At 32.8% G+C, this 21,107-nt stretch overlaps 1 protein-coding gene across 1 annotated transcript in view; it reads right to left on the bottom strand.

The window, feature by feature from the left end:
* Positions 1-21,107, bottom strand: part of LOC132720477 (unconventional myosin-Id-like) — a 46,373-nt gene extending 25,266 nt beyond the window's left edge. The window contains 11 exon segments of the mRNA XM_060704630.1: positions 1,152-1,307; positions 2,917-2,986; positions 4,293-4,438; positions 5,036-5,248; positions 5,902-6,021; positions 6,568-6,743; positions 8,013-8,077; positions 8,079-8,153; positions 16,464-16,557; positions 17,145-17,353; positions 21,082-21,107. Coding sequence (XP_060560613.1) covers positions 1,152-1,307; positions 2,917-2,986; positions 4,293-4,438; positions 5,036-5,248; positions 5,902-6,021; positions 6,568-6,743; positions 8,013-8,077; positions 8,079-8,153; positions 16,464-16,557; positions 17,145-17,286 — 1,257 coding nt within the window. The 5' untranslated portion in view covers positions 17,287-17,353; positions 21,082-21,107.

The following is a 21,107-nucleotide window of genomic DNA, read 5'->3' as shown; positions in this document are numbered from 1 at the left end:
ATGATATTTAATCGCCTTTAAATATTAGTCAGTTTGTAGCCGAAACTTGTCAATTATAAAACGTAAATATATACGGAATATTATGTTGTGCTACGAGCACGGTGGAAAAATTGATATCTCACGAGACCGGAGGTCGAGCGAAATATCAATTTTCCAACATTGCGAGTAGAAAAATGCATAGGCTCAGAAAGCTTCTACAACATAATTTTCTTTTTATTATATACCTTTTCGTTTGAATTATAAATGATTTTCATTATACTACACTATAAGAATTTTATGACCGACGGATGAATACGTAATTTTTGCAAAACCGGCCACGCCTTTTATAATTTTGGTTTCCGTTTTAAATGCTACGTTTATACAAAGCTAAGATCGGAACCAATGTCAAAAATAGTCCGGCACTTCCATATATGGTACCGTATTTGTCAATTTCTATCCGTTAATTGAAGCGTATTTGCGTTCATCCTGTATTTTAGGGAGAAAATTTATAGGTATATAAGAAATGCTGTCATTGACATTTCTTATGTTTATATTTATATATTTCTTGCAGTCCTATTTATAGTTACGAATTCTATGAATTAAAATAGAAAACGAAAGTAGCATACAGACGGTGTTGATATTGATTGTGTGATAAAACTTTAAAGATCATTAAAAAATTCATTCGAGTAACCGAGTACTCGATCGGAAAAATGACAGAGTACTTGAGTATTGATTTTGGTATTCGTTGCCATCCCTATAAAATATATTATATATTCTACACAGGATTTAGATTCAAACAAGAGTTCAACAACTCTAACAATTTTCATTTTTATATTGGTGCATACGTAAATTTGTGCACTTTTCATTGTGCAAAATTTGTGAAAATTTTTCCTACCCAAACATAATTCATTTCACAGTTTGTGTGAAGGACATACATTCCTATGAATGGACCTGTACTGTGAGTACTTCTTTTGTTTGAATATACCCAAACAAGCCATACAAGTATATACTTACTGAATGAGTAGAATTTCAGTAACCTATTGCCCTCCTGTTTGATCGGAAAGCAAGATGGCCACAAGGAGAGGAGTCTTGGAAAAAAAATTTTATTCATACATACCGGTATTTTCTGAATAATTTACACACTCAAATATATAATAATAAAATGTTTTTACCTCATCTGTGACTTTGCCAACACTGAGACAAGCTTCATCTAAGATGGACAGAACTCCTTTATGTGGCTGTTCAACAAGATCACAAATGACTTTGTTGTTGAAATAATCTACATGCTGCCATTCTATACCTTCTCTCATATACTCCTCTTGTTCTTGCTGCAATATAAAAATAATCAAAACTAGAGCTATAACTGTAATGTCTACCATATTATAGTTACTCGGCAGCATGGGTAGATAGATTTAACAACGCAGTTGTTTGGTTTCTAAATCTATTTACTAATGGTACTACGGAGAGGTGATGCCAAGTGAATTTAGGCGGGGTTTATCAGCCAGTGTATAATAGTAGCTGACCAATAGTGAGTCAATATATTACAATAACAAATGGTGATTCATACCCCCCCCCCCACTTCCAACTATTTGAAAACAGGGTCTTTCAAATAGAATGGTCTGGAGACAGACCAATTTTACAGAAAATGCTGTCTCGGTTGAGTCACGTGATTGGGTTATCTACCCACTGTGATATGGCATTCAAAAATCAAATTATAAGATAATGTTTTGTTAAATTAATCAAAAAAATACTAAAAACTAACTCTGACTACATTATATTATCAGTTTTTACTTGAAAAAAGTAACAATTTATAGATTTGCAATGAAATTAGAAATTTTTCGTTCCCGGTGTGAAGGTAAAAATCTACTGCTCATATTTGAAAATAGGTCCGAGTTTCATGAGCTTTTTAACATTCATGCATTGTTCAATGACAAAATAGAAATTGATTTTACACAGAAATGTTGTTATTAAATCGTATCATGTAAAAATATTATAATATTTCACTATATTATTTGCAAATATTTGATGTTTAATTTGGTGCATTTTCAAAATAGCGCCGATTATCGGCAAATATTCTGAACAAACAATCTATGTTTATTAAGAAAGATGGCTTTAAAAAACATCATTTCCTGAAATATTTAGCCTTTTTTCAAAAGTTAATTTTTTTTTAAATAACATCATGTCGTTAAAAATTTCAGTTTTGCTCTTGTATTTAATATTCGCCCTTTTCTTGAACACTTACATAATTTGCTTATAGCAAACTATACCGATTTATACCGAGACATGTTTAATAGTAGCGAGAAGGGTTTACATAGCGTGTTTCCAGACCATTCTATTTGAAAGACCCTGTTGAAAAATAAATGGTCGGAAGTCAAATTAGAACTTGACCTAGTATATTTTATGATGTTTCATATGTGTACCAATAATAATTTCAATCTATTGCCTTGCTAAAAAAGTATAATTATCTGTTAACTATTATTTTTGTAAAGACAACTTCGTAACAAAAGTATTATTCTCCTGATGCCAAATTTAAATAATAAGGTACCTAATTATGCCAAACTATCTATAAGAGTTATCAAACTTAAAACACACAGTTAACCTGTGATATTGTAATATTTTAAGTTCAAGTTAATACCTCTAGGGTCCTGAGATGGAACGTTACAAAGTGATTCCTGTATAGCATCCCTACCATGTGTTTGGTGGGGGAGTGGGGGGAACTAAAGTTTTCTCACAGGAACAAGGTATAATCCTGTTATGGAGTTGAAACATGCTAAATCAAGAGATTAACAAAAAACCCAAATCACCAAGTTATAACAGGATTAGGTAATTGTTGATTCATTTATATTTTTTTCAGAAAGATAAATTTGAAGCAATTAGATTAGATCTGAAAGTTGCACATGGATATATCAGATACGTTTGGTTGATCTGGTGACATACCTTCAATACAAGCTCTATAAATAACTGCTGAAGTTTCTCATTGCAATAGTTGATACAGAACTGTTCAAAACTGAAACAGAACAAACAAAAATATCGTAATTATTACTTGAATAGCAGGTTTATGACATTGTTTTGTTAAAAAATGAAAACACAAGAAACAAAATATTGTAATTATTACTTACATATCAAACATTGCAGTTTTGTTTTTGTTTTTGGTTGGGTTTTTATACCACATCGGCACATTATAGGTCATATGGTGACTTTCTGGCTTTACTGGTGGAGGAAGCACTCAGATGCCCCTATGTGCATTTATCTCAGGCACAAGTGAGCATCTGAGTAGGAAAACCAATGTTCCACAAGCTAGCTTGCAGATTATTTTAAATTTTAATTCTTATCACAATCTCTTGGATATATTATGAAAATTGCTGTAACTTTCTCTAATACCAGCTTTAAATGTAAATTGCAGCAATATTTGTGCATCCATTCAAAGCAACAAGACATTACAATCAAGTAAGTAATATAGCCTGTAGGAAAGTAATTTCATTTTAAAGATCCTGTATGTTGTTATTAAGGTTGTAACCATGCTTAAGTGAACTTTTATATATATATATAATAATGCTTCTAAAACAATTTTCAAACATCTAAGAATATGTGAAATATGTACTGCAAATGTCCACATTATATGCAATCATAAAATATATGCATTCATTTCTTATTGAAAAATTTGATTTAATCTTTATAGAAAATAAATTTCTAATTTCCTCCCTTTATTAACATGAAATGTAAATTCGGCAATATGTTTACAAATAATGCTTTTTGGAACTTACAATATTGATAAATCTTCATTTGAGCATTATATTTATGATATAAACCATAAAAAAAATTTAGTTACAGGATCTTTAATTAATATTCCTCCCATAGATGCCTCTGTTGATGGACACTTTTTTTATTGGGTTTAACATCACAACAATACAGAATAGGTCATATGGTAACTCTCCAGCTTAAAGCGTTGGAGAAAGATCTCTGGTGCCCCTATCTACATTATTGTAGGCACAAACTGACACCTAAGAAGAACCACCGATGTTCCGTTAGCTAGCTGGATAGCTTTCTTACATGGAGAATCCGAAGATGCTGGCACGGCTCCAACCTACAGTGGTGAGCGACAAGTGGTTTGCCGTCAACAACCATAACCACTTGGCCATGGACCTCTCTTTTAAAACAGTAAAAATATTGCAGAGCAACACCCTATGGGAGGAAAAGACTTTAGTTGTTGCACTTTAGACGTAAAATTTATTATAAAGTCTTACTTAGGAAGTACAAGTTATAACACAATTGTTGTAAAAATTACTGCTCTACAGACTGCTGCTTTTACTTACCTATTATTGTCAAATATTTCAAAACCATAGATATCTAAGACACCTATCACGGTATTCTTGCCTACAAACTCTACACCAGTTAGATGGGGATCTATAGCTTCATTGATTCTTGTTACGATCCATGTAAACATTCGGTCATAAATTGCCTGAAAAATTTGGTGATATATCAATATATGAAAAAAGATTCATATTGTCTAAACATATAAGTTATAGTAACAGTAAAGCAAGGCAGAATAATTGTTTTGGTACACTACAGTTCCTTGTAACTGGTGCCTATCACTATGTGACGTTTTAGTAAAATTCCTACACTCAAGTTAATTGTTGGACACAAGCATGATAGAAGAACAGAAAAAGGGGAGGGGTTAACTATTATGCTCCCGCACCCTCTTTCCAGGGTACATTGTAAAACATCTGCTTCCAACAATATTTCAATAATACACCTAGTTTTGAGTTTTACTAACACTTTTTCAGTAATAAGTCAACATTTAAGCTTTACCGGAGGAAGACCTCAGATGCACTTCAAAGCAATTTTATCAAACTTTATCAAATGTTTCATTTCAGGCACAAGCAAGCACCTAGGTAAAACCACCGACTCCTGTTAGGTAGCTGGATAGCTGGCTACTGTCAAGCACTATTTTCATACCACTCGATAAAACTAAATTCCTAAATTTTTTAGAAAAAAACTTGAATATCCTCTAGATATTTTAGTACTTCATAGATCATAGTTACAATGTGAATATTACCTTAGCAAAAGCATCCCTGGCATAGTATGCCTCCGATACAGTCAGACCTTTATCTACCACATTTCCACCAGCCGCTATAACTCTATGTGTCAACGCTTTCTCAATATTCTCTGTTGTCACTGACAACAGACCACTGATATCTGACAATAATTTCTTGTCAGAAACCTCTGACAAATCATGTACATCATCCTGAGCATGGTACTCCAGATTTCCCTGAAAAATCAACATTACTTCAAATTTCCCTGTCCGAATCAAATTTCCCTGAAAAATCAATAGCACTTCAAATTTCCTTGCAAAATCAATGGTACTTCAAACTTCCCTGAAAAATCAATGGTACTTCAAATTTCCGTAAAAAATCACAATAATAAAGAGAGTCCGCTTATGTTTTTAGCAAAGCAGGATTGGAAAATATTTTTGCGAGATTTTCATACCATTTGATGAAGGTCTACATCAACAATCACTAATCATTATTATGACTATATTGCTTTATTATACCTTTTCATACTTTTCTGTTTTAATTGCCCCTGACGATTAATCTGTGACAGACTTTTTAATTTTATGTATTCCGCATTTTGGAATTCAATGGAGATCCTTTAATAAGTGGTTCCTCTGACTTATTTAGTACTTATACACTGCATATATCCACAATTTCAAATCTAATATGATGCCCCACACTCTTTTAACTTTAAAAAGAAGAGCTTACATGACATCTGGTCATGGTTTTCACTGTGTATTACGCAGTCAGTAAATATTTTGAAATTCCCCCTAAAAATGATAAATGGTCTTGTCCAGGTTGAAAGATGGATGAGTCCATTTAAGATATTTAGCATGGGAAGGATCTTTAAAATGATATAACTGAAACTCACCAGGAGAATTACTGCAGCTACTACCTTCCATAAAGTCTCTGCATGTTTAAACGCAAACCCTAGTGTCTTCATAGCATTCATAACATTTCTGTAATCTGATTGGTCGTTCAATGTAGGGCACTGAAATATTTAATTCAAATTACATGTATGTTAACAATTTATAATTATTTATTCTATATTTCTGAAATTTAGCTGACGCTGCACATTTGTCTAAACAAATCCAAGAATTAAGGGCCTGAAATAACAGGGCCACCATGGCCCACTTAGTACACATCTGCCCCAAAGGTCATGATTTGAACAGACTTTGAAAAAGGTTCACTTATACTTCTAGGCAAACGCACCAGATAAACTTAAGACCATATGTGTCGTGACAAGAAAAAGATTTTTCAAGTATTTTCCTTGCATAACAGGTGCTCACTACTTTCATTTTACATGTTTTTGAGAGTGTAAGATAGAATTACTTGCAATATTTTCAAAATTCACTTGTATTTTTGGAGTATGCAAGCAGAAATTCAGAGCGGTCTACAGATAGCCAAGTGAACCTGGGGCAGGGCTAACTTTGAACACAGGGCAAAAATTTGAACTTAGAAACCACTATGTTAAGTTACATACAAAACATCAAACAGCTAACAAACAAACACACAAGACATGAAAATACATTTGTACCTTTGGTTCTCCTCCTTGATTGATATAGAAATATTTATGAGGATCTCTTTTCAACTTCATCTCGGCAAGTTTCTGATCTGTAGCTCCATTAATAAGCTGGTAGAACGAGTGAAAATTTCTCTCTCCTTTTTGTTGATGTACAACACGTGACTGTAAAATATCAAACAGTGATATATCAGAAACTGGATAATATTCAAGAGTAAAAATATGGACTCAACATATGTGTTAAGTTTGATGGATTTTCAAGTCATATAGGCACTGCAAGGGTCATATGGCAACTTTCCAGCTTGCTTAACCGGTGAAGGTAGGCATCATGTGCCTCTTTGTGCATTATAAACATGATGCAAAAACTCTTATACAATGTATTTAGACTCAAAGGTATCTATTACTTCATTTACAGATTTGCAAAATGTTTTGCTTAACTTATGTTTTTGTTGTTGTTGAAAAGCTTGAAAAAAACCTATGTTTCTGTTAATTATTTTTTTAATCACACCTTAAGCCCACACCCATGCCATCCGATCATGGTCTGCACTATTAGCCATCAAGTCAGAACAAATTTTGAAATTATCCCTAAAAATGACTAATGGCTTTGTACTGATCATAAAATGGACAAGTCCAATGGTCAGGAGGGGTTAACAATCAACAATTCTTAAGTAACAACAGACTTTCTATGACATTCAGAAAATAATATGATTAATCACCCGCAGCTGTTACGATATAAACTATTTTGTGCAAAATAGCAAAAGAAATCCAATTAAAGTGACATGTTATATTGACAGGCCAGTACAACATGTACAACATGTATAATTATATATGAGCCGTGTCATGACAAAACCAACAAAATGGGTTTGCGACCAGCATGGATCCAGACCAGCCTGCGCATCCGCGCAGTCTGATCAGGATCCATGCTGTTCGCGATCAGTTTCTCTACTTGTTATACAGTCTGTAAGCGAACAGCATGGATCCTGATCAGACTGCGCGGATGCGCAGGCTGGTCTGGATCCATGCTGGTCGCAAACCCATTATGTTGGTTTGGTCATGACACGGCTCATATATACAATTGACATTTGGTATGACTAAATAGCTTGTAATGATGATTGATGGAGTTCACAATAGTCACAAATAAAAACAGGATATACTGTATTCATTCAATACCTAATTGTTTTACAAGTGAGCAAATGAATGAGATATCATACATGTACATTTGTTCATTTAAAGGAGCTCCTAATGCAAAAAAAAAAAAAAACCATAAAAATTTCAAAGTCTTACACAGATGTGTTAGTGCACTTAAAACGGAAAAAATATGCATAAGATAATTAGTACATAAAATTATACATGTAGTGTAAATGAAAGAATACAATCATTTCAATGGTGACTAACATAATTATATATTATAACTTTAAATGAAAATTTTCCCTTTTCCCAGAAAGTGTTTTTAAATTTAGGGCCCCACCAAGGGTTTCCCCTTTTAAATAAAAGTTTGATGTCCATGTTTTTTCCAAATCTATGGGTTTACATTTTTGTTTTTTTTTGCTTTTTCCCAAAGCTTCAGGATAATATTGGACTTGATCAATACGTCTTTTACTCTAAAATAGATAAAATACTTATTTATATCTTAATGAATACTAAATTAACACAAGTCATACACTATAACTCTCTCCATTTTAGACTGCTTACCTCAACCACCCATGCGACCAGTCCAGACCCAAGTATCAACAGGCATGTGCGCCATCTGGTCATGGTCTGCACTGTTTCCTATTCCGCCTGTCTTGTCTTTTAATTTTCCATAATTATAATGGATAGTTTTGTTTTTACAAGTCAATTTATAATATTTGGCAGGGTAAAGGTTATGGCCCCTTTTTATATGTAACAAGAGCTGTCGGTAGGACAGCAACGCTCGACTATTCTTAGTGCTTGATAGCAAAAAAAATGCTTGATAGAGTTACCTCCTCCTGTTTACAGGTTGGGGTCATGATGGTGAACAAGTGTGCAAAGTTTCAAAGCCATATGTCAATGGACTTTGAAAATATTTGAACTATTACAAAAACTTTAACGTAAATTCTAAGTCGAAAAAGGGGCATAATTCTGTCAAAATGCTTGATAGAGTTACCTCCTCCTGTTTTCAGGTTGGGGTCATGATGGTGAACAAGTGTGCAAAGTTTCAAAGCCATATGTAAATGGACTTTGAAAATATTTGAACTATTACAAAAACTTTAACGTAAATTCTAAGTCGAAAAAGGGGCATAATTCTGTCAAAATGCTTGGTAGAGTTACCTCCACCTGTTTCCAGGTTGGGGTCATGATGGTGAACAAATGTGCAAAGTTTCAAAGCCATATGTCAATGGACTTTGAAAATATTTGAACCATTACAAAAACTTTAACGTAAATTCTAAGTCGAAAAAGGGGCATAATTCTGTCAAAATGCTTGATAGAGAAACCTCCTCCTGTTTACAGGTTGGGGTCATGATGTTGAACAAGTGTGCAAAGTTTCAAAGCCATATGTCAATGGACTTTGAAAAAATTTGAACTATTACAAAAACTTTAACTTAAATTCTAAGTCGAAAAAGGGGCATAATTCTGTCAAAATGCTTGATAGAGTTACCTCCTCCTGTCTACAGGTTGGGGTCATGATGGTGAACAAGTGTGCAAAGTTTCAAAGCCATATGTCTATGGACTTTGAAAATATTTGAACTATTACAAAAACTTTAACATAAGTGGTTACGCCGACGCGGACGCCGACGCTCGGGTGACTGCAATAGCTCTACTTATTCTTATCGAATAGTCGAGCTAAAAAGCATTGATAATTAATCAGATTACACATCTTTGTTGCACCAAAAACAGCTAAGTTTAGGAATACAACGGCAAACATTTGAGAAATTTTATGTTAAGGTAGGACCAGCTGATATGGTACATTAATACACAAATTTCCTATCTGGCTAGCTTCTACAATATTTTCAAACCCCAGGTTGATAACGACTTAATTGTGAGGGCAGCAATGTGGGTTTACATCAACAAACACGCCTTTAAACTTATCCATATATTGAATGTTTGTTCATCACTATTAATATTTTATAGATCTTGCCATTAAAAATTGTCTGTTATCAATTCTAACATTCTTAACTGTCAGAGGCTATAAATTAAACAAACAAAATTAAATTGTTCGGGGGAATGTCTCAAAACACTTTTTCCTACAACTCAATAATACATATTGACAAGCTGAAAAATCTTAACAAGACTTCCTGTATATAAGTAAGTAATTTACTGCACTAATGTTTGGAGTGCATTTTATGTACCGAGTGTTCAAAGTGTAAAATAAATAACCCTCCTTTCAGCATTGGATATCAGGTAGACATAGCTCTAAAGCTTTGAAGAGGAGAAAATATTTGAGATACTGATTGCATAATCAGATTACAACTTATTTGTCCTTGATAAAAAAAAACTTCAATAAAAAAAATCCTCAATTTAATGTTTGAAAAATTGAATGACGAACTGTCAGTAACGATTTACCAAATATCTCAATGTCATATCATAGCATTCAATGACGGAGGTCGATTTATTACGGGATTTTCTAAGCTTTATGCGTTTTGAGAAACGAGCCCGATACACAAAATAATTTTCTGTTCTGCTTACTGGATATAATAACAATGATAAAATCTTAACAAAAAGATCGGAGGACCGTATATAAAATTTTCTGCTTTATATATACTATAAATACACCTACAACTTGTGTGATATTGTACATGTAATAAAGATGCTATCTCAAGGTGTAAAGAATGTGCCCACTTGTATATTTACGAGATACTTACACTGTACAGTCATTATACGGTTCATTTATCATCGAATTTCTCAAAAGCATACAAGTTTAATGAATGACAATTTTGATATTTTTAAACATTTTTTAACACAAAATTAAGTTAAAATTACACATTGACTGCAGTGTCCACTCAAAGCACTGTCACAGTAATTATGTACATGTACCTCAAGTAGTAAAATTTGTCAGCTGTCAGTGATTTTCCGTTAAAATTTCAAATGGTCAAACATTCTTTACTTGACAGGATATACATGTATTCCCTTATAGGTCAACTGAAATTGCATTGTTCAAAATGAAACAATTGCACTATTAACAAAGATATATATATGAACATCATGTAGTACATGTATATTAACATATAAAATGTTGAAAAAGTTCCAACTGACCTTTGCTAGTTAAACCTGCAGTTCTAGGCTAGCCTTGACATTATAAAATTTATAATACATAATAATTGCAAAACTGTTTTGGTAACATTCATCTATTACAAAACTGAGCTGAATTTCTGGGTTACATGTACCCAATGGCTGGACATTTTTGAAGAACTTATTTATATATAAATCTATATCAATTCAATTTTGCCATTGTCCGTCTAAATAGGAGTATCCGTGGCTGTGTGGTTAAAGTCTTTTGACTTCAAACCACTTGCCCCACAAGGTTGTGTGTCTGACTCCCGCAATTGACTTTGAATTCTATGATGCAAGGAAGCTATCCAGCTTAGGCTTACAGAACGTCAGTGATTCTACTCAGGTGCCCACTAATTGTGCCTGTAATAATGCATGGTAGGGCACCATTAATACTTCAAAGGTATGACATTTTCAGTGTTAGTTCCACTTAAAACCCAACTCCCCCAAAAAAATTTTGGCCGTCTTACTATAAAATTCTTGTATGACACATGCTATATGAAAAAAGAAATCCGATCATACAGAAATACAGAATATCACTATCAAATTTCAATGTATAATAATTATATTTCACCTTAATGGTACATTGGTTTACTCAACCATGAAAAAATCTACCATTGATATAGCCGAGTAATATAAGATTCAAAACATTGTTGAAAATTGTTTTATCTCTTTTACTTGTTCCTACAGTATTTTTTGTATCCGATTTTATATATTTGAGCCGCGCCATGACAAAACCAACATAGTGCGTTTGCGACAAGCATGGATCCAGTCCAGCCTGCGCATCTGTCAGTCTGATCAGGATCCATGCTGTTCGCTATCAGTTTCTCTACTTGTAATAGAGTTGGTAAGCGAACAACATGGATCCTGATCAGACTGTGCGGATGCGCAGGCTGGTCTTGATCCATGCTGGTCGCAAACCCATTATGTTGGTTTTGTCATGACACGGCTCATTTATAGTTAAATTCCAGTATTAAGAGATTTGATACTAGTTCTGCTGTGTGCCATTGTGCTATTCTGGATGGCCCTAATAGAAGACAATGATGGCCTTAAAGGCCACTGTGAGGCCTGAAAGGACATGATGGGGTATATTGGTGAGCAGCCATCAAATATTAACATCTTTTAAATACCGTAAGTCCAGTTTTATGCCAATAATCTTGGTCGTCACACTTCTAAGAAACATACAATCGCTGGCCCATTCAATATTGTGAACATCAGTATTATTCAAAATCATGTTAACTTAAATTCAAGCAAGAAACTGTTGTTCATTTCATTTCGTCAACAGCTTTACAAGCAAAGTCATTGAATTACATATACTAACCCCCACCCACTGTTTTATACAAATGACTTGATCACTTGAACAAAGCTTCTTAGTATCACGTACATATAAGTATTTGAAAATAAAAATTAATTACATGTATATTATAAATACCACAGACTTGAGCAAAAGAATAATTCTTTTAAGATATAATGACACTTAGATACTCAATTAAGTATGTAACTATATAGAAATTAATTCACATATAAGTAGTGAAAGTATGCCACTTTATGCTTAAAATTATCAAATTCATCGAACCAGCATTTAATATTAACTTAACCTTCTTAAAATTATCAAATTCATCAATTCATATTAACAGTAGACCAGCATTTAATAATAACTTAACCTTTTATCTATAATCAAAATATAAAAAAAAATTTATGTAAAAAACAAATATGTTTATAAAGTAACAAAGTAGGTCAATAGTTTGCGGAGGGTAATGAATTATTGCTTTGGGGTTTTGAACTGTTATGTTATACACATTTCTCAGTCTTCTTGTATAATATTGACATGCTACATTAGCCTTGTAACCTTTGCCCTGCTGCTGGCAACAATTATCTACTCTTGTGACCAATGCAGACCATGTGACAAATGTGCAGCAGACCATGTGGCTAATGCAGACCATGTGACTAATGTGCAACAGACCATGTGGCCAATGCAGACTATGTGACCAATGCAGACCATGTGACCAATGCATACCATGTGACCAATGCAGACCATGCGACCAGTGCAGACCATGTGACCAATGCAGACCATGTGTCCAGTGGCACTGAGCAGACCATGACTTGCACTATTCGCTTCAGTACACATTTTGATATTTTCCCTTCAAATGATGAATTGACTGCACACTGTTCACTATTCTGTCATTCATTACTCATTATGAAATTTTTCCTCAAAAGTATTAATGGTTTTGTCCAGATTAATACATGGACAAGTCCATTTCAGGTATTTAGGGTGGTTAATCCCTACATGCTCTCTGCAGCTGATCAGTTAAAACTCATATAACATAACACCCCTCTAAACCACTTCCACTTACCCCTAAAAACCAAAATGATTTTGCCCAGATTAAAACATGGACAAGTTCATTTCAGAAATTCAGGGTGGTGAAGGTTAATCTCTATAGCTCTCTGAAGCTGATCAGTTAAAACTCATATAACACCCCTCTAAACCACTTCCGCATCAGTCATTAGTTAAGGAAACAGGAAAGGAAACACTGAACACTGCTTATCACTTAACATGACTGCCTACTGACAACTTGGCAACCGAACAATCTATGGTGTATGTCGGATTTTGATGAAAGATAAATGTTTGCTTACAGCCAAAACTTCAAACTTACTAAATGAATGGGGAAAATCTTTATCTCTCTTAAAGTAAAGCCCTCACTCTGATCAAGAGAGGAATATTTATATCAAGTATACTTCAATAAAATTTGTCATCCAAATGTGACAGACAGACAGGGTTCCTATCCTTATATATTACATTAAACCTGTACTACACTAAATATCTTAAAGGCCCATTTTGCCTCATAAATGATTTTAATTTTATTTCTTAAAAGCTTTTATTTTTGGTGTCCTGTTCTAGTTTCCAGACATTTACTTACTCATTGGCCATGAACCTGAATCATCTTTTGCATCTGTTGCTTTTGTTAATCAACATAGTTAAAGTAATTTGGTAGTTCGTGCGGAAGTCAAAATCTTACTATGTTTACATTTTGCTACTTTTATGACAAATAATATCAGATTTAGTGTTACTTTCTTCAGCTTATAAGTACATGTATCTAACATGGCTATAAAACAATTATTTAAACATTTTAAAACTCATGCTTGCCCTTTCTAAAGATGAAAAAAATACTCATTTTCTGAGGCATAATGTGCCTTTAAATGAACTTGTTCATATTTCAATCTGTACAAAACTATAATTTATCATTTAAAAATATGTACTGACTGAATGACAATCAGTGTAGACAATGATAAGGTGGCTAATCTTGGTCTGCACTGGTTGCATGGGTAGATTTGGTTGCCCATGGCATATAGAGAGTGAAAAGTATACCATTTTTATAGTTTTATTTTTATTATAATACCATAGTTTTTATGGTAATTTACAAAAACAGATTCAATCAGTATCTCTGTTTATTATTGAAGTGTAAATGGCAAATATACATGTAGAGTGGAAAAAAAAGTAAAAAATAATTTCACATTTTCAACTTAATCTTATGCTTTAGAAAAAAGATGAAAAGTTACTTTGCTTGTCTTAAATTAATAGTTTAAGGGAAATGTAAGCAAACAACACCTGTACGTATGTGTAGCGCAATCACATACTTAAGTAATATTTTTATTGCAAGTAATATTTTTACTGCGATATAAACACATAAATACTATATAAACACACAAATACCGTATCAACTAACAATATTTTTTGGTTTATATTTAACAGTAGTCTATACCGGTATGCACAATTAATTTTATCTACTTTACGGGTGTTTAAAGCTATATTTAATAAAATATTTTCATAAAATTTATAAACAGTAAATAACGTTGTGTCTATAATTTTATGGTCGATTTCGGAACAAAATATTATGATGCTTTTTTAAGAAGGTTAAGGTTAAAAATTCAGCAGTAATTTCATGCAAGCAGATTTCTCTCTTAAGGGAATATACAAACATATTTTATTCTTACAAGTATTTTGGAAGAGTGTTCTTTTTCAAAATTTCAAAATTCAAATAATAGTTAGACTGCAGATTTAACTTTATAAACTTTAAAATATTGGAATTAAGACTGTGTCAGAATGTCAAATTAGCAAAACCTTTCTCAACTATTCAGCATACTTTCCATGAAAAGATTATTCATCAATTCATGAATAACAGGCAATATAGAAAATATACTTTTTTAATGAAAATAAACTCTTTTTGACCATGAAAATATTTTTTTTTTTTAAAATGTGAAAATCTTTCCCATCATGAATTTAAAGCATTTTACAGTAATTTGAACTTGAAATGATATCCCCTGCTGTATGAGGAAAATGAGAATAAACTTGGTATTTTATAATGATACAAAACCATAATATTGAACAAATGCTGTCTGTAGGACAGTGCCCTTGATGATTCTCCATGTAGTAATTAATACAAGTGCCTGTATAGTATATTACATAAATTTTAAAGTTCCAAAAAGGCCATAATAATTCTGTCAAAATCCATGCAAGAGTTATGAACCTTGGAGAGTCTCTCAAACCAGTGTGTGAAATTTCAACCAATTCCCTTCTGCAGTATTGGCGATACCATTTTGCACTCAAAAACTTAATAACCGCAAAGTGACGCCAATGTTTGGGTTAGTACAATAGCTCTCCCTTAAATCTTCTAATAGTCGAGCCAAAATTGTCAAACTTTTTAGCTCATATAGTAAATGATTATCTTTTGAGATATGATAATAATAATTGAAATATTTCTATGAAGTTGTATCATAGTGGTCATTTGTCTACAGTGTGTAACAAAGAATTACAATTATTGGATTCAAGTGAAGCGAAGCATTAAACTGACTGAATTAATCCAGTTTAGACCAGGAAGGAATATCTTTCAATATAAACTAATGTTACTATTCATTTGGCAGTGGTAATTTGTAAGATGTATGAAAATTATACGACTAAAATTATCTAACATCATAATATATTACTAAATACATTTAAATGTATTACAGATTTGTAATGCAAAATATCATGTATTGATTAAAATTTTGTATCATTTTGTATGATTATTAATTTTTCTTCATACAAGTCAAAATAAAATTATGTTCTGTTTATTTTTTTGTTGTTGTTGTTGAGGGGGGAATGTTATGTCACACCACGCACATTAAAAATATCAGAAAACCTAAAAACCATGAATTTAGTATTATTTCAATTACTTTAATATAGAAAAATAAAGCTTTCAGAAGTAGAAAAATCTGAACTTCAGGCATATGCCTGAAACTTGTAACTTTGCATATTACAGGCACCAGTAGGCGCCAACATTCCGTAAGCTTAGGCTGGATAGTCTCTCACATGAGAGTCTGAAGCCGCTGGCGTGAGTACCAGACCATTTTTTACCACAGGGGCATGATCTATGTAACTTCTGTACTAAGGCCGTGGGATTATTCCTTTCAAGTTTGGTGTAAATACACCATGTGGTTTTGGAGGAAATATTACAAAAAGACTAACAATGGACTACACATACACATAATTGCCATCGGAAAGCTCACCTCAGAAATAAAAGTCAGCTTGTACAGGACAGGACTAAAATGACCAGGTGTTATAATTCCTAAATACTACCGATATAAAATATCATAATACAACCAGGGTTGCTGGTTTGTAAAGTGAAGTCAAATATCACGATGCTTACCTCTCTACTTCCTTGCGACCACCAACGTTTGTCACTGCTGCTATGTACCTCATTATGATTTTAGACGCTTCTGTTTTACCTGAACCACTCTCACCTAAAAAATATTTTAAAAAATACTTAATCATTGAAAATTACCTTTGCCAGTGTTTCATCAAAACCTACATTTGTAACAATTTAAAATGTTCATGGTAACTTTCCCTGTTTATAGCAGAATTCAAACCAACAGAGATTTTTTTTAATTGGAATTAATCAGAATAATCATAATATTTTCACACTTATGTAAGTAAGTAACAACTTTATTTAATGAGGCTAACACATTCGGTTTCCTGATCTTCAATGCGGACCTCAATATGCATGTATCGGATGATGTAAATATATATATAAAGTCACACCTTGACCATGACCTCAAAATAAAAAGGGGTTTCCTACATGCCATGGACAATGTTTAATAAACTTAGGCCTAGAACCTTTCAATTTACTGAAACAACAAGGCTGACTTTACACAAAGTGTCACTGTGACCTTGACCAAATGACTCACTTAAAATCTTCAAACGGGGCTTGGAAAAAGCACCAAGCTGGGGAAGATTCCTGATAAAAGGAGTTTTTCTGTACATTTATGGAGTGTACAATTAAATCTACTGGTACAGTGAATAAAGCAAAAAAGGAATTATAAATACTGACCAGAAATAACAATGCAAGTATCTCTTGCTTTTCTCTTCATGGTTTTGTAAGCACTGTCAGCGAGAGCAAATATGTGGGGAGGTCTCTCGTATAACTCCCTCCCTCGATACTCCTCCACATAGCTCGGGTTGTATATGTCCATCGTTTTGTACGGGTTGACGGACACAACCACCTCACCAATATATGTATATATTCTGTTTTTCTCATACCTGGAAATTATTGCAACTCAAATCAAAACCAGCAGATTCAAATTACTCAGTTTTACAATTTGAAACAAGAGGGCCTATCATGGCCTTAATTTCACTTCAAGATGAAAAAAAACTCAATTTACTCTCACTGTGTTAGCTACGTTCAAAGTTTCTTGGAACATAGCTTAGAAAGTTGTTTTTTCCAATGCCAGGTCATTCATTACACACAATAAAACTTGAAAAGTGCAAAAGTAGGTCACTATGTCATTTTAACATTCACTAATGGTCAACATTTATCCCTCCAAAAATAGTTCAATACTCACTCAGCATGCCTTTAAGCAACAAGAACAATTTCATTTTGTATATTATTAAAATTGTATGAGATACCTATACTTCAAAAGCACAAAATATTGCCCGCCCACAAAAAAAATCAAAAAGGCTATTTATATACATATGGTATATTGACATAAATTTTCTTTTTTATTGCCTCCCTTTATATATTTTTAATTGAAAAATTCCCTATAAAACTTTATGCATAAAAAATGATTTCTTAAGATATAGTCACTTTCAACCTTAGGATAATCATATAATTTGAATAAACTTAATAATACAGATGACAAGGCAATGCTGTAACACAGTGTCACACCAGATTTCAAAGCACTGGGCCTCAATCAGGCCTTTTTTCCTCTATTTTGGGAAAACGCGACATAGCAAATTTGGGAAATTTATGTCGTGAAAGTTTCCAATTTGGGAAGAAAGTTTATCGTGAAATTTGCCAATTTGGGAAAATATGCTAGCATTCAAGGTGTTACATTTGTTACAATAAATCTAGATAAATCTTACTTAAATTGTTCAGCTTTTTCTGTCAAATCAAAAATACAAGGACAGGCTAAAATGTGTACAAATGTAAACTGGTATTAACTAAAAATCCTGTTTTTATTAACAAAACATTAATACACACATTCAGTAACCCTATTTCCCTACACCAAAATTGAAAATTTGGTACTTTTTCTTTCAAAATGCTGACTTCTAGATTGGGAATATTTTTTTGGATTGGGAAAAAAACAACATAATTTGGACATAAATTGGACCCTTGGGATGCTAGGGGAGAAAAAGCCTGTCAATGGTTCCATTTATAACAGAAGAATTATTTCACAAGTTTGCTGGTCTACTAGGGATGGGCCTTGTTTCACCAAAATTTTATATTGATTTACATAAGTTTTGTAATATTACATCAATACATGCCAAATATCTCAGCTGAAGTACTGCAGCTTGCAAACCAATAAACGACAGTCACTTTGAATACTTGAATTTAACAATGCATGAACACAATTTTCAGAATTTACATTATCTTACTCTACCCTTAATTGATCTATTGGCCAATAAATGAAAAATTATCTGGACCTGTGCATCATGCAAAATATCATTCAGGTGCCATTTTTCAATAAATTACAATGAGTCAATTATCAAACAATCATAAATTCTATGTCATGTCATGAGCACTGGGACTTGACAGAGATAAGTGTAAAAAGTAGGCCTAATTCTTATTTCCAGAAATAAATACATGTAATACTGTATATGTAATATATATACAGTTTACTATAAGTCACTATATATTATATACTGATATATACAGTATATTTTTTTTTCAAGAATTATATATCATGTATACAGTATAATTTTTTTTTTAGAATTACTTTTATCACTATCCCAACACTGTGTCGAGTCCCTGTGGTCATGACTTGAGAAGTATTTATAAAGGATAATTACAAAAAAAGAAAAAGAAAATTGTGAAAAATTGTTTTCAATTATATAATTATCTATTTAATTCTCACTGTAAAGACTTAAGTCATTTTTTTATTAATTCATATGTTTATGGATTATTAAACAAAGCATAATGAACTTTTGATCTTTTTTATTCAAACAATATACATGATATACTCAATGATAAACTCGTTGGAACAGTGCCAAAACTATATCTATTATTAGCAACAATACTTCTATTTATAGTAACAAAACACAAAAAAGTATCCCTAAATAACAGTACTTCAGTAGTTAGAATTTGATATTTTTTTTAAGCCTGATGAAGAGTATTGTATTACTCGAAAACTAGTAGCCAATAAAAAACTTTTTAAAAAATGACCTGGTGTTGTACGTGTGTTCCTCACCTACTTTATTCATTATTTTATACTTATTGAGGAACTAGTATCCCGTTGGGGATCCATCCGCACCAGGCATCCAGCCCTGTCAAACGACATCGGTGTGGGTAGGGAGACAGACGCACACCTTCTACCACGTATCCAGTCTTTGGATCCACCGAAACAAGCACCAGCTGAGCCCTTGGTGAGGGACACTGCTATCAAACTTCAACACAAAATGTCATTTTATCATAAACCCGCTTGATTTTGAATTGGAAAAAAGTGCTGTTACACCGTCTGATTCCCAAGCAACGCTCACTTCCGGTACTGACGAAATAAAATCCGAAGAAACGAAAAATAGCCGAGCCAGAACCCCCAGACGTATCGAGGAAACTAAAGTATCCAGGTTTAAAGTTTTAAAGAAACTTAATATTCATCAGAAATTAAGAGAGGCCCTTCATAATCGAAGAAAAGACGAACCTAAATCATGGATCATTCTCCGACTTATGATTTTTATACTTAAGGAAACATGTTTTCAGTTCAATGGAAAATTTTATGACCAGATATCAGGAACAACAATGCAAACAAAATGCGCCCCTAGTTACGCAATAATATTCATGGCACATCTTGACTCGAGATTTCTACGAACACAAGTATTAAAACAGAGATATATAGATGACATATTTATGATTTGGCCGCACAGCAGACAGGAATTGTATTCCTTCATGGCCTGTTTAAACCTTAATTTCATGAGTCAATTAAGTTTACTTATGATATTCAATCCCAAGGAAGCTAATTTCTTAGACACTCAAATTAGTAAGGACAACACAGGTATTCTTCAAAACTATAAATTTTAAGGAACCCTCCTCACCGTCTAGTACAGAAACGGTTTTGCCAAGATGAGCATGGTATGTTTAGTGAAACAAACGAACTCATTATAAACATTGGACAGATTAATGGATTATTAAACAAAGCATAATGAACTTTTGATCTTTTTTATTCAAACAATATACATGATATACTCAATGATAAACTCGTTGGAACAGTGCAAAACTATATTAGCTATTATTAGCAACAATACTTCTATTTATAGTAACAAAACAACAAAAAAGTATCCCTAAATAACAGTACCTTCAGTAGTTAGAATTTGATATTTTTTTAAGCCTGATGAAGAGTATTGTATTACTCGAAACTAGTAGCCAATAAAAACTTTTTAAAAATGACCTGGTGTTGTACGTGTGTTCCTCACCTACTTTATTCATTAATTCATATGTTTGTTTTGGTTTGTACTTCTTTCATACATTTCAGCATTTCTGACCCACCCTTTTGTACAAGTAGACTGCAAGATGTACACACAAAAAAATGAAATAAAACTAAATCATAAGACTGTAAGTTTGTGAGTCAAAGAAAATGTAGTAACGATAGGTATTACAAGCACCTGTCAAGTACTCACTTCAACAATATATGGAAATCGGATTATAATATATCGAGCGAATCCTACCTGTTGACTCACAAACAGGTAGTATACACAACTAGCTTGAGACAACCCCCAATCTTGGCAGTTCGTTAATTTATAAAGAAATAATATGTTAGCGCCAAAATAAAACTCACCGCAATTTTAAATTACCCAAAAAACC

This window comes from Ruditapes philippinarum, unplaced genomic scaffold (assembly GCF_026571515.1).
Source record: "Ruditapes philippinarum isolate M1 unplaced genomic scaffold, ASM2657151v2 ctg4234_1_1_1_1, whole genome shotgun sequence".
Lineage (NCBI taxonomy): Eukaryota > Metazoa > Mollusca > Bivalvia > Venerida > Veneridae > Ruditapes > Ruditapes philippinarum.
The sequence above is the reverse complement of the archived record's forward strand: the minus strand, read 5'-3'. Positions and strand labels throughout refer to the sequence as shown.